Below are 18,962 nucleotides of genomic sequence, written 5' to 3'. Positions count from 1 at the left end.
GAGTTTCTTATCTTTAGTGAAAGAATTCCTGAGACTTCAGTGTTAGAGTTTGCAAAAAACTTTGTCTCTCCTTTCCACTAGGTGAGCGCGTCCATCTGGTTAACTATTTGGAACATTTGCAACAATTTGGTGTTTAGAAAGGGAGCTGCTGATTTGGTTAAGTTGTCGCAAAAGGTCAATGTTTCTTTTCATGAATTATCTTGTTTGGTAAATGTTGGTTTTGGTTTGTCTGTGGAATCGAAACACTGAGCGTGATCCCATAAGGGAGGAAGCTAAAGTGGTGTTGATGATTGATGCATTCTGATCTAAAGGGGTTGCGGGGGGTGGCTGTGGTCATGATTAATCTTTTTGATTGCTCGTGGATGTATAAGTTGCAGCAGACTTCAACAACCTCAGCTTTGGAAGCAGAATCTAAGGCTGTGTTGTTGGCTTTGTATTGGGCAATTTAGAACAAATAGAATGAGGTCCATGTTCTCTTTGATTCCAAAGTGGTGATTCAAACTTTGGAAAGCCGTAGGCGTATTCTTAATTGGAATTTTTGAAATGTTTCTTGTGTAGTGTTAGATTTAATTGAAAGTTTTAGTAGTTGTAGCTTTTTCTATGCTAATCGTAGTTCCTTGTTTTTTGTGGATGGTTTAGCAAAAAGCGCTAGGACTTCTAGCAATGTTTCCGCTACTTTTCAAGGGGAGGGAAATTCCCATGTGATCTCCATCTATTTGTTTTAGCTAATGAATTTGGGTTCTTACAAAAAAAAAAAAGTTTGTCCTTCTAGCCTTTCTTGGCATCCATCTCAGGAGCACTCATGCACCTAGTTCTCGATTGTGGCTCATGTGACGTACCTCATTGTAGGTGGGGGCGATCCGCCTCAGAGGGTCTTGACGAACATTTGTGAGCGGGGTTGGAGCTCTCGTGGTTAAGCCCTGATAAAAGAGCCACACTTAGTAGCCATCTCCTCTTCTTATTATGGAGAAAAAATACTGTAGTTTTTTTTTTTTTTTTTTTTTAAAAAAATACTAGTTAAAATAGTAATTTATGATAATGTGTTACGATATTGAAGCATTAATATGATAACATCGTTATTAACACGTTAAAAGTCAAACTTCATTGTTGATACCAAAACACATGAAAAAAATCATGTAAGTATAGTATTTAAGTTAAAAAAAATGATATTTTAGTCGCATTATTGTACATTATTATTATCTTTCCATTTCTCAACAATCAATTATTTAACATAGTTTACTACTGAGTGAGCGGTCTAGTGACAAAGTGTTTACTCCAAAGAATTTTTTGTGTTGGTTCGAATCTTATAGCTCATTTGAGAGTCTTAAATGTGATGATATAGTTTGCCCTTCTAGTCACTCTTGGCATCTATCTCACGAGCACTCACGAACTTAGTGCTCAATTGTGGCTCATGTGACGCACCTCATTGTAGGGGGAGCGACCCGCCTCAAAGGGTCTTGACGAACATTCGTGAGCGGGGTTGAAGCTCTTATAGTTACGCCCAAATAGAAGAGCCACACTTAGTAGCCTTCTCCTCATCTTGTTATGGAGAAAAAAATACTAGCTAAAATATATATTTAAAATAATTTCAACTTGTATTTTGGGTAATAAATTTGAAATGTGCTTGGAAAGAACTATGTAATTACTAAATAGTATAATTATTAGGGTTGTAAGTACACAACCTAGTAATTACACTATATTTTAAAGTATAATATATTTTTGGATATAAGATAGTAATTACATATAAATTTAGTATCTTGTTTGAGAATATAATTAAAAGTTACACAGAAAAATAATATTTTTTTAGTAGTTAATATTTAATTTTTTTTTTTTTAGTAATTACACTCAATTCAGGGTCATGTGAATTGGAAAGTATAATTGGAACTCAATGGTAGAATAACAAGGGCCCACGCCCAAAACCCGCTCTCACTTAAGCCCAAAAAGCCCTTTAACAAAAAAACTCTAAATTTATTTTTTAAAAATATCATATTTTATATTTTAATTATTATTTATTAAAAAATGTAACTAAAAAATAAAATTTATATAAAAAGGTAATAATTACATAAGACACCATTTTTTGTAAAATATTTACATTTTTACGTTCAAAAAATGTTTTTTACAGTTTTCCAAAAAAAACACGAAAACAACATAAAATCAACAAAAAAACTACATAAAAGTAACATAAAAATAGCATCAAAATAACAACAAAAAATAACATACAGATAACAAAAAATCAACAACAAATTAACAAGATTACAACATGAAAAGACCGTATTTTCTGTAAATAAAATAAAAAAAATCGTAAAAATATTTAAAATTCCGTGAAACCGTATATTTGTAATTTTTTTTTAATGTTTATATGTTTTTGTGAAATAATCTCTATAAAAAATGTCTAATTAGATTTTTTGGCCCAAGATCCTTAATTAGTTTGAAACGAGATTGTTGAAACTTTTAATTATCTTCAATTACATAATTATAAAGTGTAATTATATGATCAAACAAATATAATAAATTATTTAATTACCTCTAATTAAACATAAATTTAATTACATGGTAACTTTTCAAATAACCCTTAATTAGTTAATTTACTTATTTTTTTGGTTGAATGAACTTCCATTTCCACGAGGGGTAACTTCATATAAATATGGATAAAATAGAATGATGTGAAAGAGCACTTATACTCTGCGTGGTATTCCACAGTTCATTCCCTGCTCTCGCACCGCTAACAAAAGAAAAGAGAAGCGAAGCGCGCTGAGTGAGTAGTAGAAAGAAAAAACGCCATAGCCGAGAGCTTCTTAGGGCAAATTTCTCTGTAGCCGTAGAAGGCAAACCCATCGGTGGCCACGAACTCGCTTACGGTAGAAGACTAAGATGAGCATCTGGAACTATGTCGTTACAGCACACAAGCCTACCAATGTTACCCACTCCTGTGTCGGCAATTTCACCGCTCCCAACGAGCTAAACCTCATTATTGCGTAAACCTTTTTCCCCTTCTCTTGCTTTTACTCTTATTTTTCTATCTTGTTTTCTGTTTGGCTTCTCGGATTCTCGTTCCAATACACTATATTTAGCCATTTGTAATAAGCAATATTTGATCTAGGGAACTTTGTATTGAAGCTTTGGTATTTGTATAGAGTGATTGATTGTATGTTTGTTCTTTGGATTTCTAAGACGAGCACAAATTTTTATGTTAGTTAGCGTAACCATTTTTGTCGCTTATGTTAAAAAAATCGCTGACAGCACTGGTAAATGTGTGTTAGAAATGAATTTATTGGCCTTATCATTGAACTGGTTATGTTAGTTCTATGCAATTCTTTTTCTTTTTTTAGCAAGATTTTTCATTGATAGTCACAATGCATTTTGATTTGTTTTCAGGAAATGCACTCGTATTGAAATTCATTTACTTACTGCACAGGGCTTGCAGGTAATATCAATTTTGTTCTTTTTTGTTATTTGATTATTGTGGTGATGTGCAGCTAAATTTTCTTGGAATGTTAAGGGCTCCTAGTGAAGTAAATATGTTTTGTAGTGTAAAGAGGAAAGATACATTTTCTTTTTTGCAGATTCGAAACTTGTATTTCATAGTTCCATAACCATAGTCTTCAGTTTTAAAAATGAGTTTCGTGACCTATGGCCTTCTGCTGTTTCTTACATCGTACTGTTTGACCTAACCCTTTTGGTAGAAAGAAAGTAGTTTCGGTTTATAGAATTATCCGCTTAATGAAACTTGTTATAGCTCTTTTACAGTCATTATATATTTTGTTAGATACTGTTTTTGTTACCGGAACGAGGTTTTTACAATAAATTGGAAACAAAAGATGTATTAGTGAAAGATGATTGGGTCTGCCCTTTAAACTACAACCTAGAATGCTAGTATATAAGCTAGAAGTGCTGCAAATTAAACCATCATATAAGGCAAAGACAAACACGCAATACATAAATCAACTGCAATATTACAGCCTCAACTGCCAATCCCACAAAGGCAATGAAAAGAGAAATACCTAAAGTCTCTATTCTTGAATATTTATGTAGCCACTCAATGCTTAACCTTATCCCAAATAGCTACCACATCCTCTTCTACATCATTAAAGATTATTTTTCCCCAACCAAACTGCCTAAAGAACCCACTTGGACAGCCACAATCCATAGTGTTATTATTTTCTTCTTCTTCCTTTTTTTCCCCATGGCTTACCATTTGTTCCTTATGTTGCATTATGTAACTAGACTTAGAGTTTCTTTTGCACTTTAACATACATTCGGGAAGTCAATAGAAATGGTTTTTGTAAGTATAAGTTCTCACAAGCATTTTACTTATTCAGAGCTACCAGCTATCCAAAACACCTTTATCCTTGTTGAAGCTAAAGATTTTTATATGAACTGACATTGATTGAAACTAGTAAGACCATTCCTACATTATCTCCTCGAATATGGATTTACAAGAAAATGCCTCAGAGCTTCTAGCGTCCATATCCTTCTATGGGCCACTAAAGTACAACACCCATAAGAATCTAACGTCGAGATCAGCTTTGTAACATGTATCATCTCCATCTTGTTTAAGACTGGAATGAATTTAAGTTCCCATGAAGATCTTCCTGATCTCTCTTGCAAACTGGCATTCTATAAAGTAGAGGGAACCTATCAGCCATAGTTGTTTCTTTCTTCCAACCACATGTCCTCCCAAAATCTAATGAGAACTGTAGATTTTCTATTTGTGTTTTGTTGCTTCTGATGAGAACATTCAATCTTTGGGAAAGGATTAAGCTTTGGGTGGAAACTTGGGTTTATGAGTCAAAAGGTTTCGAAGGGTTATCATTTTTGATTTAAGTAGAAATTGGGAGAACTTTATGTTTTAATTGTAAAGATTGTCTTTCATGTCTATGTTGTAAAAGTTTACTGCCTGTTTTGTGATTGTCTTTTTGTACTTTTATTTTTTGTTTTGTACTTTTAGTTTTGTCTAATTTATATTTGTACTCGTGTTAGCGTTGCAACCACAGTTTTACACAAGTGAGGTCTCTCAGTAAATTTGGGAGGAGGTCACTCATGGACATGTGACCTTTGTCTCTATTCCAAAAAAAAAAAAAATCTGTTTATGTCTCAATAGTTTATATGGTAGCATAATTAATCAAGGCATATATAAACTATGTTATGGTTATCAACCTGAAAGCCTGTTTTTCTCCAATCTATTTATCTATATTATACTCATGTTTGGATTGATGATGTGGCAGCTTATCAATTGAGTATTTTTTAAGTTTTTCAAGCTTTTTTCCTTTTTTTATCAATACAATTCATAGATAATTGTAATGGCAACATTAAACATTAGCAATTAATGTACAATGTTTTTTTTTAATGTAATGTAAATTTCCTTGATGATTCTTCTTTCTTGTCCAAAACTTTTAGTTCTTGCTAACTTTTTCCATCTGAACTTAATTTCTAATTGCATAATGTAAAATTTATTTTCTTTCTATCAGCCTATGCTGGATGTGCCAATATATGGAAGAATTGCCACACTTGAGCTTTTCCGCCCTCATGTGAGTATATAGTGTTTATTTTTAAGATTCAAAGGTTTGATTTAATTTTATGTGCTTTTGGTTTATTCATCCTTTTATTTTTGAACAGGGTGAAACTCAAGATCTTCTGTTTATTGCAACTGAAAGATACAAATTCTGTGTTCTCCAATGGGATGCTGAAGCATCTGAGCTCGTTACAAGGTTTAAGTTTGACATTGAACTAGTATTATATTGCTATCTAACTTAGTGGCTATTATCTGGGGTTATACTTTTCACTGATGTTTTACTTTATTACCATGTAGAGCAATGGGGGATGTTTCAGATCGTATAGGCCGTCCGACAGACAATGGTCAGGTAGTGTGTCTTCTTGCTCATAAACTCTTGTGCTATTTAAATGTTGTTTCTTTTTCATTTTCTCTTCAAGTATAAAGTGGATATCTGAACCATTCTCTAGTTTTACATGGGTACTTACATTTGTTCCTACCCCTTTCTGTTTTTCTGCAGATTGGAATTATTGATCCAGATTGCAGATTAATTGGGCTTCATTTGTATGATGGATTATTCAAGGCACGTGTCCTGATAAAATTTTATAACTATATTATTTACGAAAGGATTGCACGTTTGAGTTTCTTAATTTCCATCAGATAGTTATAAAATTGAGTGGTTTAATTTCCTGGTGTACAGGTCATTCCTTTTGACAATAAGGGGCAGCTGAAAGAGGCATTTAATATTAGGTATTGTTATTACATTCTCTTGTTGTTAGTACATAAAATAGTGGCTATTAACTATTGTTTTCTGTGAAGGTGGCTTTTACATGAATCCAAAATGCCGTAACATTGATGTTTCAGATGCATGCCTGTATATAAAAACACCATTTGGTAGCATAAACTTATCAGATAATTCATAGCTTTGTTCTAGTTAACAACATTTTATCTAATGAAAACAATTTGGGCTCACTCATTTTTCCATATAGTTTTTATGTAAATTACTCATTGTCTTATGTTGCTTGTTCATTTTTGTTTTAGAACTGTTTTGAGTCACTAAGTTCTTTATCAACCATCAACAACTCTGACCATTATCCTTTTTAAGTTTGTGGGAAATAATTTGGTTGGGTAGTATCTAGGTTGCTTTATTTTGTTATTTTGTATGAATATGCTAGACTAAGATGTGACTACATGACATATGGGCTTTGATGATGATCGACATGCTAGACTATTTGAGGTCAATCGCTATGTGTTTTGAAACTGTTTGATTGTGTGCTTAGCTTATGATACTTATTGCGAATGTTGTTATCTCAATCTTTTGATCACTTGTCTCTTGCATAGTGTGATTGAGTGGGTACTGTAGAGACTTGGAAATTGTGATAACATTGAAAAAACTGGAACTTGCTTGATTTACTTGCTGAGGCAAAATCCTAAATTGGATATGACTGGGGCATTTTCTTTTAAATGTTTGAGTCAAAAAGCTAACCTTTCATACATTATATTAACCTCTTTTGGGCCTAATATTATCATTTTAGTATTTGCCATTTAACCCATATTTAGCCTTGTATTGTAAGTTCTCATCTTGATTAACTTTTACATTTTACCCTCTTTTGCACTAGAAACATAGGTTGAGTTGTATTGAATGAAAATATAAAAGTGAAGTAGGATTGGGGTTTATTATGAAAGTGTTATTTTTGAAGGTTTTATGTGTTAATTCTAATGAAGAAGATGAGTTACTCTCCATTCGCTATGTGTTGCAATGTTTCTTGTCACATTGACTAAACCTTGGCATACAATTTGAATTTGGTGTTTTGGTATATATCTGTCCAAATTCATTTATGCATTTTTCTTTATCAAATTATTTTGTTCTGGTATTGTTTTTCGTAACATTTTCTTTCTTATGCATAATGCATAACATGTTTTCCTCTTTGTTTTTTATACTTATATTGTATTTCTTTGCTATCAAAAAGTTGTCTAGTTTATTTTGACATTCACCATTCTAACTCATTTACTTTTCAGGCTTGAGGAACTTCAAGTTTTGGATATCAAATTTCTTTTTGGGTGTTCAAAGCCCACAATTGTAGTTCTTTACCAGGTCCTATTCATTCTCCTAGCACTTTGTATGAATTTTATTTGTTGTTGATATGTGTTTACACTGGCTCATAATTATATTCATTTATTGTTAATATTGCTGCTGCTCATGTATCTTATTTCTGAAGATTTGAATATAATGTGCACAACTGCAGGATAATAAAGATGCTCGTCATGTCAAAACGTATGAAGTTGCTTTGAAAGATAAAGATTTTGTTGAGGGGCCTTGGTCTCAGAACAATCTTGACAACGGAGCTGCCATGCTAATTCCTGTACCTCCTCCTTTCTGCGGTGTTCTTATTATCGGAGAAGAAACAATAGTCTATTGCAGTGCTAATGCATTTAAAGCAATCCCAATCAAACCTGTAGGTCACAGATATTCTACTTATTATGCTAAATTTTATAATTGCTGACCATGTAATATTGTGGTTAATTTTTATGACCGAATTTTTCTGATCTTATAGTCCATCACAAGAGCCTATGGAAGAGTTGATCCTGATGGTTCTAGGTATTTGCTTGGTGATTACAATGGGCTACTTCATCTCCTCGTAATTACTCATGAGAAAGAAAAGTGAGTGTGACTTGGCTAACGCACATCCTTTTTATTAATGGAAAGATCAGCCAAGTCCTCTTTGGCTAAGGCTTGAGTCCTTGCTTGATGTACTATATTCTCAGGATTTTCTTCATTATTGTAGGGTCACTGGACTCAAAATTGAGCTTTTGGGAGACACTTCAATTGCATCTACTATATCATATCTTGATAATGCAGTTGTCTTTATAGGATCAAGCTATGGAGATTCACAGGTGCAATACTGTAGCTCTTGAACTATGTTACATAACCATTTGTTTTGTAAACTCGTGCCTTTGTCTAAATTTTATTGTGAGCTTCATTTTCTGAAGTTCTGAATTTTTTATGCTGTGGATATTTATGAGCTACCAATTTTCTACCATTTATGATATGAAAAAACCTAACTGTTATCTGTAATGCATGATTTGGATTCTGGTACTCTGCAACATGTTTAATTCTATACAGTTCTCTTATCATCCGTAATATTGAATGTTGACACTTTGTATTTGATGCGAAACCAGCTTATCAAGCTACACATGCAACCTGATGCCAAAGGTTCATATGTCGAAGTTGTGGAAAGATATGTCAATTTGGGACCCATTGTTGACTTTTGTGTGGTTGATCTTGAAAGGCAAGGCCAAGGTCAGGTTGTAACATGCTCTGGAGCTTACAGGGATGGTTCTCTTCGCGTAGTCCGGAATGGAATTGGAATCAATGAACAGGTTTGGCTTGTCTTAGAGTTGTTTTCTCTAGCTTGATTAGTGATTCACTTTCCTTTCATCTAAGTCTCACCTTGACTTGTATTTATAGGCATCAGTGGAACTCCAAGGTATAAAAGGAATGTGGTCTCTACGATCTTCCACTGATGATCCATTTGACACATTTCTGGTTGTAAGCTTTATCAGTGAGACACGAATTTTGGCAATGAATCTTGAAGATGAGTTAGAAGAAACTGAGATAGAAGGTTTCTGTTCTCAAGTGCAGACTTTGTTTTGCCATGATGCTGTTCACAATCAACTTGTTCAAGTAAGTTATTTTTTCTGGTTTTCCTTTTTTTTTCTCTAAAAAAATTATTTATGCTATAATTATCCCCTTGATGGGTTCATTTTCTTTTTCTATGTTGTTGATAACTCATTTTTATTATTTTTATATATTTATATATGTACATATATAAAAAAAATGACAGGTCACTTCAAGCTCTGTGAGACTGGTCAGCTCTGAAACCAGAGTACTAAAGAATGAATGGAATGCTCCATCAGGATTTTCCATTAATGTTGCCACTGCTAATGCCACCCAGGTATTCTTCATACTTTCTGCTTAATAAATTGTTCTTATTTTTTTCTTTTGTGTGGGTGGGGGTATTTGGAAATTACATGGAGGCTCTAAGGAGCTTGGGCATCATCTAATTCTATTGAGAAAGCTTCCGAAGCAGCTGCCCCACTATTACTTGCATAAAACTTTTGGATGGTGTCTGATTGAAACTTTATTATTCATGGCAGGTTTTGTTGGCAACTGGTGGGGGGAATTTAGTGTATTTAGAAATTTGTGATGGTTTATTGAAAGAGGTAAGCCATTTACGATTGGATTATGAGATCTCATGCCTCGACATAAATCCAATCAGTGAAAATCCAAACTACAGCCCGCTAGCTGCAGTTGGTATGTGGACAGATATTAGTGTCAGTATGTTTTCACTGCCTGACCTAAAGCTTATTACAAAGGAGCCTTTAGGAGGAGAAATCATTCCCCGTTCTGTTCTCCTTTGCTCCTTTGAAGGGGTAAGCCTGTGCTCAAGCTTTCTAAACTAAATTATTTTAATACTGCTCATGTTGTATTCGATGCTAATATTTAAATGCGTCATATGTTCAACTACTGATATGACCACTCCAAAGTGTTAATAATGGTAGGTTATATCTAGAAAAGCACCCTCACGAACAAACTCTTAATCATTCTTTTAACTCTTTCGGAGATTGTTTTCCTTTTCAGATATCCTATTTGTTGTGTGCTCTGGGAGACGGACACCTTTTGAACTTTCTGTTGAACACAAGTACTGGTGAGCTGACAGACAGGAAGAAGATCTCTCTCGGGACTCAGCCAATAACACTACGCACGTTCTCGTCTAAAAGTATTACGCATGTATTTGCTGCCTCAGATAGACCGACAGTCATTTATAGCAGCAACAAGAAACTGCTGTATAGCAACGTTAATCTGAAAGAAGTGAGCCATATGTGCCCTTTCAACTCTGCTGCTTTTCCGGACAGGTATCTTTCTCCAGCCATTTAAGATTTATCGCTCTAGCCCAGTGAAAAGTGTTAAGCAAACAGTGTTAGACCCATCTGCAATTGGCCAGTGTTTTATGGTTTTGCAAAATGTGAGACTAATTAGTATCTTTTTCCCCTCTTTCTGTGTGCAGCCTTGCTATTGCAAAAGAAGGTGAACTTACGATTGGCACCATAGATGATATCCAGAAGCTTCACATTCGTTCCATTCTACTAGGGGAGCATGCTCGACGTATCTGTCATCAGGAGCATTCGAGGACATTTGCAATATGCAGCGTAAAATATAATCAGTCTGCTGCGGCTGCTGATGATTCTGAAATGCACTTTGTTCGCCTGTTAGATGATCAAACATTTGACTTTATATCAACTTATCCCCTAGATACATTTGAGTACGGCTGCTCCGTACTTAGCTGCTCTTTCTCAGATGATAATACTGTATACTACTGTATAGGAACTGCATATGTTCTCCCAGAGGAAAGCGAACCAACCAAGGCAAGATGGCCAAGTTTATACTTTAATTCCTCTGATTATCAATTACATTTTTTTTCAAAATTGAAAATTTCAAATCTTTTATTCTGAAGTGGAAGAAACTGATGAATTTTATCTTCGTGTAGGGCCGTATTCTGGTGTTCGTAGTGGAAGATGGAAAGTTACAGCTTATTACAGAGAAGGAAACCAAGGGTGCTGTTTACTCTCTTAACGCCTTTAATGGTAAACTACTTGCTGCTATTAATCAAAAGATACAGCTGTACAAGTGGATGCTTCGGGATGACGGTTCACGAGAGTTACAGTCTGAATGTGGACATCATGGCCATATACTCGCCCTCTATGTACAGACCCGTGGAGATTTCATTGTTGTTGGTGATTTGATGAAATCAATATCCTTGTTAATCTACAAGGTAAGGCCAAGTGTAGTACAAAACTTTCTTGGCTCTTCAATCTTGATTATATTTTATATGCTCATTTTCTCTATTCATTTGTATTCAGCATGAGGAAGGGGCCATCGAGGAACGGGCTCGAGACTATAATGCAAATTGGATGTCAGCAGTTGAGATTTTAGATGACGACGTATACCTTGGAGCTGAAAACAGCTTTAATATATTCACTGTGAGGAAGAACAGTGAAGGTGCCACCGATGAGGAACGTGGCCGACTTGATGTACTAGGTGAGTATCACACTGGGGAATTTATCAATCGATTCCGGCATGGATCCCTTGTAATGCGGTTGCCAGATTCAGAAGTGGGTCAGATTCCTACCGTCATTTTTGGAACCGTCAATGGTGTGATTGGGGTTATTGCTTCCCTTCCTCAAGAACAGTACGTATTTCTGGAGAAGCTTCAAACAAGTTTGAGGAAAGTGATAAAAGGAGTCGGAGGTTTAAGCCACGAGCAATGGAGATCGTTCAGCAATGAGAAGAAAACAGTGGAAGCCAAGAATTTCTTAGATGGAGATCTAATCGAATCGTTCCTTGATCTCAACCGTAGCAAGATGGAGGACATCTCCAAACAAACGGGTGTTTCGGTGGAGGAGCTGTGTAAGAGAGTGGAAGAACTGACGAGGTTGCATTGAGGTTTTCTTTCTTGTTATGTGGGGAGTTGGTTGTTCATTTGTTAATTCTTTGTTCCCTTATTTTGTAACATTTCTATAATTGAAATTCCTAAGAAGAGTGTTGTCTAAGATATATTTTCTGGGTGGAACCATAGAGATAGAGATCATGTGTATTGTATATTTATGTTAAATGTGTGTACCTGGATTCTAATGGCTTTACTTTGCTTTGTTTTTTCTCTTTTTTCTTTTTCTTATTATCACAATTAGGGTGTTTATTAGTCATTGAGAAAAATTACTAACCTTTTGTTTTTAATGTATTGTTTATTAAGAGAGGAGATGAGATTGAGAGGCACTAACCAACTTTTTTACTAAGTCCTCTGATTTTGTCGCTCTCTTTAGAGGTGCAGTGCGGGTTGTAATTTTTTTTTAAACTAAATTAATATGTAATTTTTTAATTTTTCAAACCATAATTGCACAGCGAGATTTTAGAACCACAAAAATACGGTGTAGTGAGGTGCAGTTTGAGCGGTTTACACTATCATTATTATTGAACTATAAGTTTTATCAACACAAAAAAAATTTTAAAATTTTAATATCATAATATATATACTAATCATCAAGTCATTATATTAAATTTTTTAAAAAATAATGCAATGTATAAAAATTATATTAGATATATTTAGTCTTATATTAAAAAATGAACAAAAATTATATTATAAAAATTTATTACTTTGTAATATATAGCACGGTGCGTTTTGAACTGTAATTATTAAATTAAAAACTGTAAATTGCACTACACCATGCGGTTTGGAAAAAATGCAAACCGTAACCGCAACACAAATGATTGCAAATCATATTTTTTATACAGTGTGATGCAGTGCGAGCAGTTTGTGCAGTGTGAGCGGTTTGATGAATATTCTTACCTCTCTCATTTATTAGGGAAATTTGATTTTCTTATACTTGAAATGGCATCATGAAGAGATTATGTAATATAGTTTTGTTACAGAGGTAGAAACTGGTTTCTTCATCAAAAAAATATTTTCTGGCGACAATGCCGATTCCGATGACTTTTTCGGCGTTGACAACAACTCCGTTGACTTTCCTGGCGCCGACTGCTACTCCGGTGACTTTTCTGGCGTTGGCAGCTAACTCCGACACCTTTTCCGGCACCGTTGATAACTCCGACGATCACTGTAGTTTCAATTGTTTTATTTTTCTTTAAAAAAATATGAAAGAAATTTTAATATTTTTTTATGGTAATTCAATCTCATATATGTTAAATTTTTATTTTAAATACCATATTTTTTCCAATTAAATTTTCTTACCATACTCATAAACTAGCTTTATTTTTCCCATATTTATGTAAAATTGGGTTGTTTAGAAGTTCATTGGGTTCTAGGCCCACTTTGCTATGAGTTTCATTCTCCTTACCTTTCCAAATGAAGTTTTTACACCACATACTGAAATTTTAATTTTTTTTTCTTTTTTACTGTGGAGCGAATTTTTTTCAAAAATATTGTATTTTTTTTAAAAAAAATACTGTGTAAGTTTCATACTGTGTACTGTGTTAAATTTCACTGTTGTTTTAAGGTTGTTTTTTAGTTGTTCTACTGTTGTTTTTAATTGTTCTGTTTCGTTGTTTTACGGTTGTTTTATAAAAAGATAATATTTTTGTGAAAAAATTCGTGTGGCAGTAAAATTGTAAACTTTGACCCAAAATCCAATATTTTATAAAAATCTCTTTCCAAATTTTAGATTCAAATTATTTAGGAGAACTCATCCTTTAAACAATTTATTTGATATAAAAAAATAATTTTATAATATATTTATATTATTTTTTAGCATTGTATCCAAATACATAATTATAAATATTTATGCAAAATTTTAATATTTAATCAATACTTATTTAATATTTTACTAAAAATATACAAAAAACAATAATTTTATTACTAAAACTTTTTATAATTTAATATTATAGCTAAACACAATGATAAAATAATATAACACTTAATTAAAAAAATATAATATATTTATGGTGATATAAATTTTGTGTTATATTGTGTGTCAAATTTAACACAATATAACAATTTTTTAATAAGATGAGTGATATTAGCAATGAACAAATCATAAATTAATAAACAAAGAGAAGAACAAAAGTTTGATGATTTCATCACAAGTTTTTTTTAAATAAATTTATCAACAAGTTTTGATTATATTCTCTAAATTATTTTTAAATGTAAAATTTGTTTTGTTTTGACTTTTTCCTTTATCTATTTTAATAACGATATAATTTATGTTGTTAAAAAAGAAAAAGATGGATATGAATAATGCTTAATTAAAATATATTAGAAAATCTGTATTTTTGCAAAAGTATCATTTTAGTATTCTCTCTTTTCAATAATGCTCGTATCCTATAATTTAAAATCCTATATATTTAATACCCGATGATAAAACTAGCATTAGTTATAATATATGTAATAAAGTACTTAAATTGATTTGGAACTCATGTGAGTGCAGTTTGATTATATTAATAAAATTTTATTAATAAACTTGACTTTAGGGTACGAGTACAAATACCAAATAAGTAATATAAAAAAAATATAAGGTACCAAAATAGTATTTTGCAAAAATTAGGGGTAGTAATTTGTGTTGACGTGTCATATTTATATTCGTATTATGCAGGTTGACATGTTTAATTAGTCAACTCTAGCTCAACCTATATATATTTCGTATCAAGAAATCTCAATCCTAACTCGACCCGTTGTAATTTCATGTCGACATATCGTGTTCGTGTCGACTATACTTATGTTACAATATATGTTAATCAACATGATTGCTATCACATATTTTATTTTTATAAAAATAATTTATCACAATAAAATTCTTAATATCAAGTATAAATTGTTTATCTTATATTTTTGTAAGTAATATATTTTTTTAATTTATATAATTTTTATGAAAATAAATAATAATTTAACTCTAAATTAATAATTTTAATAATATATTGAATGTAAACAAGTCTATTTGTGTTGATTTCGTGTCACATGTGTTAACCCTAATACAGTACAAATAATAATCATATTATTTGGATTCGATTCACGTCTATTTTTTTTTTTATGATCTTATCGAGTTCGTATTGTGTTATTGTATTATGACCTGAATTGTCGGTCTATCGAAAACACATGTACCAAAAGGCTACCTACTCTTTTTGTTTTTACAACTCTCTCTAAATTATAAAAGTTTTACTCTTATAGGTGAAAGCCCACGTGACTAGTACAAATAATGAGTGATGCAACAAAATAGAACCAATTAGAAACATGTAAATTTTTAGCACAAGATGTAAGAATCTACACCTTATCATTTGTGACATTTATGGCAAAAGCAATGCCACAATTATTAGAAAAGTAGGCATAATTTTACTTTCTGAGATAGAATTAGAACCACTAGTATAGGAAAGAAAGAAATGTGATAATGTAAAATTTGATTAGACAAATAATATAGACAATCATTTGTCTTTTGATTTGACTCTATGTAGTAGTACTAGTGGAAAACAATGTGGTCCTACCTTTGCAGTTCTACACATATGACAAAATATTTGCCCATATTTCTACTATCAAATAATTCATACGATTTCCCATCAAATAAATAAATAAAAAATAATTCATTCTATTTTTCAAATACTACTTATTTGTATGATATACAATAATATTAATAACAATAAGATAAATTGCGGTATAAATACTTTAGATTTTATACATTTAAATATCTAATTTTTATTTTTGAGGATAAAAATACTTAATATTACAATTTTTTTACATCCGTTACTACTGCAATATGGACACGTGGAAGGTCCAAATGCATTACATTTATTTATTATATTTTAAAATTTAATATTCTTAATATAAAAAACTAAATGCTACTTGTTTCAAAAAAATAAGAAAGATGCAAAACTAAATTACCATAACTGAGTGAACTAGTGCAGTATATGTGAAAATTATTATGAGAACTGTTTTTTTTTTTTTTTTAAACAAGTAGCATTTAGTTTCTGATATGAATAAAATTAAGTTTTAAAATAAAAAATAAATAAATGTAATGCATTTGGACCCTCTACGTGTCCATATTTATGAGTTAACGGAAGTGGTAGTAACTGGTGTAAGAAAATTATAACATTGGGTATTTTTGCCTCCAAAAATAAAGATATTGTATTTAAGTGTATAAAATCTAAAACATTAGTATTTGTACCGCAATTTACTCCCACATTTTACATATTAGATATTAGATTTTTTTCGAAAGATTTATGAAATCTCTCGTATCTTCATTTTTATTGTTTAATTATTTATTTATTAAGAAAATTCTAATTTCTTAAAAATAAAATATAAATTTTATTTTAATTTTGGAAATAAATTTATATATATATAAAAAAAAAGTTAATTAATAGTCTAAAAAGTTGCCCTCAACTCAAGTGATTAAGTAGTTGTTTTACAACAATAATAAGCAAATAATTTGAAAGGTTGTACTAATTATCACATATTTTTTTGTTGCAAAAGTTAATTTTATATAATTTATAGGGTAAATAGCGGCATAAGTACCCAAAGTTTTGAGTTTATAAGTGGCATAAATCCAGTGATTTTTTTTAGTGGCATAAGTACCCAATGTTTGTAAAACTGTAATTTTTCTCTATTTTCGTCAGTACGGGCTCCGTTTTAAATTTATTAAAAAAAGATTTGGAAGTAACTGATACTACATATTTTTCGTTTAAACCAAATTATCTAAAATTTGGGTCTTATGTGTGTCTTGTTTAAGACAATAAGAGAGTCTGTACTGATGAAACAGGAAGAAAATTACACTTTTATAAACATTGGGTACTTATGCCACTAAAAAAAAATCATTGAGTTTATGCCGCTTACAAACCTAAAACTTTAGGTATTTATGACACTATTTACCTTAATTTATAATGGTCATTAATCCATGATAACTTTTGAAGAAAGAGTTATTTACCATGTATTTATGATCAAGTTGTTCGTTTATTGTTAGTTATTTTTTCTTATAGTGTGCTATTTCGTGTGTTTTTTTTTTTTTTTTAATAATTTGGAATTGATAGTAATAAGTTAATAAATTTTGTTTTAGCTATATCAGTGGCTGACTCAAAATTTAAAGTGAGAGGATATAATTTTTTTTTAAAAAAAGAAGGGGGCCAAAAGTAAACTTAAAACATATGTTTATAAATATCATTTTTTATTACAAATATATATTGTAACTCATTAAAATACATATATTTTTTTTAGATTTTTTTTCTAGGCGCGACTGCCCCCTCGCTACAATGTGGGTCCGCCCCTATGTTCATGAAAAGAATTCAAGACACAAAACTTAAATTTTTGCTGGAGTTAAAAATAATTTTTTTTTTTGCTGAAAGAGTTAAAAATAATTATAATTAGAAAAAAAGAACAATATGTGTTCTTAATAATAATTTAAGTATTTTTTTTCATTATTGTTATTCTTAGGTGTATTCTATTTAATATAATATAATTTATTTTATTTAGTAATATTTTTTTTTAAAAAAAAAAGTTAGATATTTTTTAATTTATATTTTAGATTAATGGGAAAGGTTTAAATAAATAAACTGTAATTACATTAATTCTCAAATTTTATTTTATGTATATTTCCAAATTAATAAAATTATATGTTTTTTTATATAAGTAATAAAATTATATGCAAGAGCAAGGATGTAAAGACCGCCTATGATTAATACTCTGAAATGATAAATAATTAAGGTTTATGTATGAAATTAATTAATAATTATGAAAGGTATATTTTGGGAATTTATTTGAGTTCATATATATATTTATTATGTTATTTATGTAATTTCTTAATTTCTGTGAATGTGTTCGGAAGCTGTGGAAAGCGACGTTGGGCCTATAGAGAGTCGCATTTTATATAGTTTAGAATAATATCGGAGTATTATAGTAGATTTTAGAAGTGTTAGAATTGTCGGGGTTTTAATTACCAACTTACCCTTTTTAGTTGGTTAATATAAGGATTTTAGTTAAGGGCAATTTAGTAAATTGCCAAAGGAAGATTTTGTCTTATTTGGTTTTATTTAAAATCTGAATTTAAGCATTTCTTTTAAAAAAAAAGAAGAAAGGAAAGTCAATTATTCTTGGTGTGAAGAAGTAAAAAGAATAACCTAGAAAATCACTTCTCTCTTTCCCTCTTTCTCTCGATTTGGTAGGAACCAGCACTAAGCTGGGATTTTCTTTGCTCAATTCACCTAGTTGTTGTTGTAATTGAAGCTCTAATTCAAGGTAAACCCTTTTTGCTTGCTTCCTTTGATATTCTTTGATTTTATTTTAAGTTATGGTTGGTAGTCTTGGGATTTAAGGGGGCTGTGAGTGTGCTCTTGGTTTGCTCTCTTTTCTGGAGTTAGGTATTGATTGCTTTGAGTGTTTAGGGCTGAGTTAGTTAGTTATTTTGAAGTTGGGATGGAAATTTAGTTAAAGAGCTCAAGTTGGAGCTCTAATGGTGATTTGAGAAATTGTGTGAATTGTGGTGTTTTGCTGCTTGGGATTGGTTTAAAATATTGTATGTAGGTGTTCTGGAAGTTATTGAGAAGTTTGGGATTGATTGGAGTTAAGGGGATCGTTTTTAGGGTTCCCAGCACAGAACCGGTCGGCCAGGTTACGGGACCGTAGAGCCGTCGGCCAGGTTGGTACCCGAGGAACCGGGGTTACGGTTGGGAAGCAGGCTGTGGTTGGGGCTTTTTCCCGAGCCCTAGTTTTTCCTGTTTTTAAGTAATTTAGGGTATTGGCATCCTATTTATCGATAGGGTTAAGCTTAGTTTGCATTTTATATCCCCGATAAGTGTTTTAGCGACTCTCTCATCGGTTTTTGAACATAATGGTTTAGGGCCCTGTTAAACGTCGAGCTGCACTTCCACTCAGGCTGACCGGCACACTTGAGCACGGAACGAGGTAAGATAGCGTAAGAGTAT

The 18,962-nt window shown here is 31.8% G+C and overlaps 1 protein-coding gene across 1 annotated transcript; it reads left to right on the top strand.

Annotated features, from left to right (window-relative positions):
• The first annotated feature begins 2,710 nt into the window (after nucleotides 1-2,710).
• On the top strand, nucleotides 2,711-12,197 carry LOC115698130 (DNA damage-binding protein 1). The gene is made up of 19 exons (XM_030625304.2): nucleotides 2,711-2,975; nucleotides 3,376-3,424; nucleotides 5,469-5,528; nucleotides 5,617-5,708; nucleotides 5,810-5,861; nucleotides 6,012-6,074; nucleotides 6,192-6,241; nucleotides 7,511-7,586; nucleotides 7,738-7,947; nucleotides 8,047-8,153; nucleotides 8,278-8,386; nucleotides 8,672-8,872; nucleotides 8,961-9,176; nucleotides 9,337-9,447; nucleotides 9,650-9,925; nucleotides 10,134-10,408; nucleotides 10,561-10,918; nucleotides 11,041-11,325; nucleotides 11,414-12,197. The coding sequence occupies exons 1-19, from the start codon at nucleotides 2,872-2,874 to the stop codon at nucleotides 11,993-11,995; spliced, it is 3,276 nt and encodes a 1,091-aa protein (XP_030481164.1). The 5' UTR covers nucleotides 2,711-2,871; the 3' UTR covers nucleotides 11,996-12,197.
• Nucleotides 12,198-18,962: the final 6,765 nt, after the last annotated feature.

This window comes from Cannabis sativa, chromosome 7 (assembly GCF_029168945.1).
Source record: "Cannabis sativa cultivar Pink pepper isolate KNU-18-1 chromosome 7, ASM2916894v1, whole genome shotgun sequence".
In the NCBI taxonomy this organism is placed as follows: domain Eukaryota; kingdom Viridiplantae; phylum Streptophyta; class Magnoliopsida; order Rosales; family Cannabaceae; genus Cannabis; species Cannabis sativa.
Note: the sequence above shows the minus strand (reverse complement) of the source record. Positions and strands in the feature narration are given on the sequence as shown.

Bases quoted from the DNA above. Each gene is read 5' to 3' on its own strand.
- LOC115698130 (XM_030625304.2), top strand. From the start codon at position 2,872: ATGAGCATCTGGAACTATGTCGTTACAGCACACAAGCCTACCAATGTT. The intron at 3,425-5,468 runs GTAATATCAATT...TCTTTCTATCAG, and splicing joins TTACTGCACAGGGCTTGCAG to CCTATGCTGGATGTGCCAAT. The intron at 5,709-5,809 runs GTTTAAGTTTGA...ATTACCATGTAG, and splicing joins GCATCTGAGCTCGTTACAAG to AGCAATGGGGGATGTTTCAG.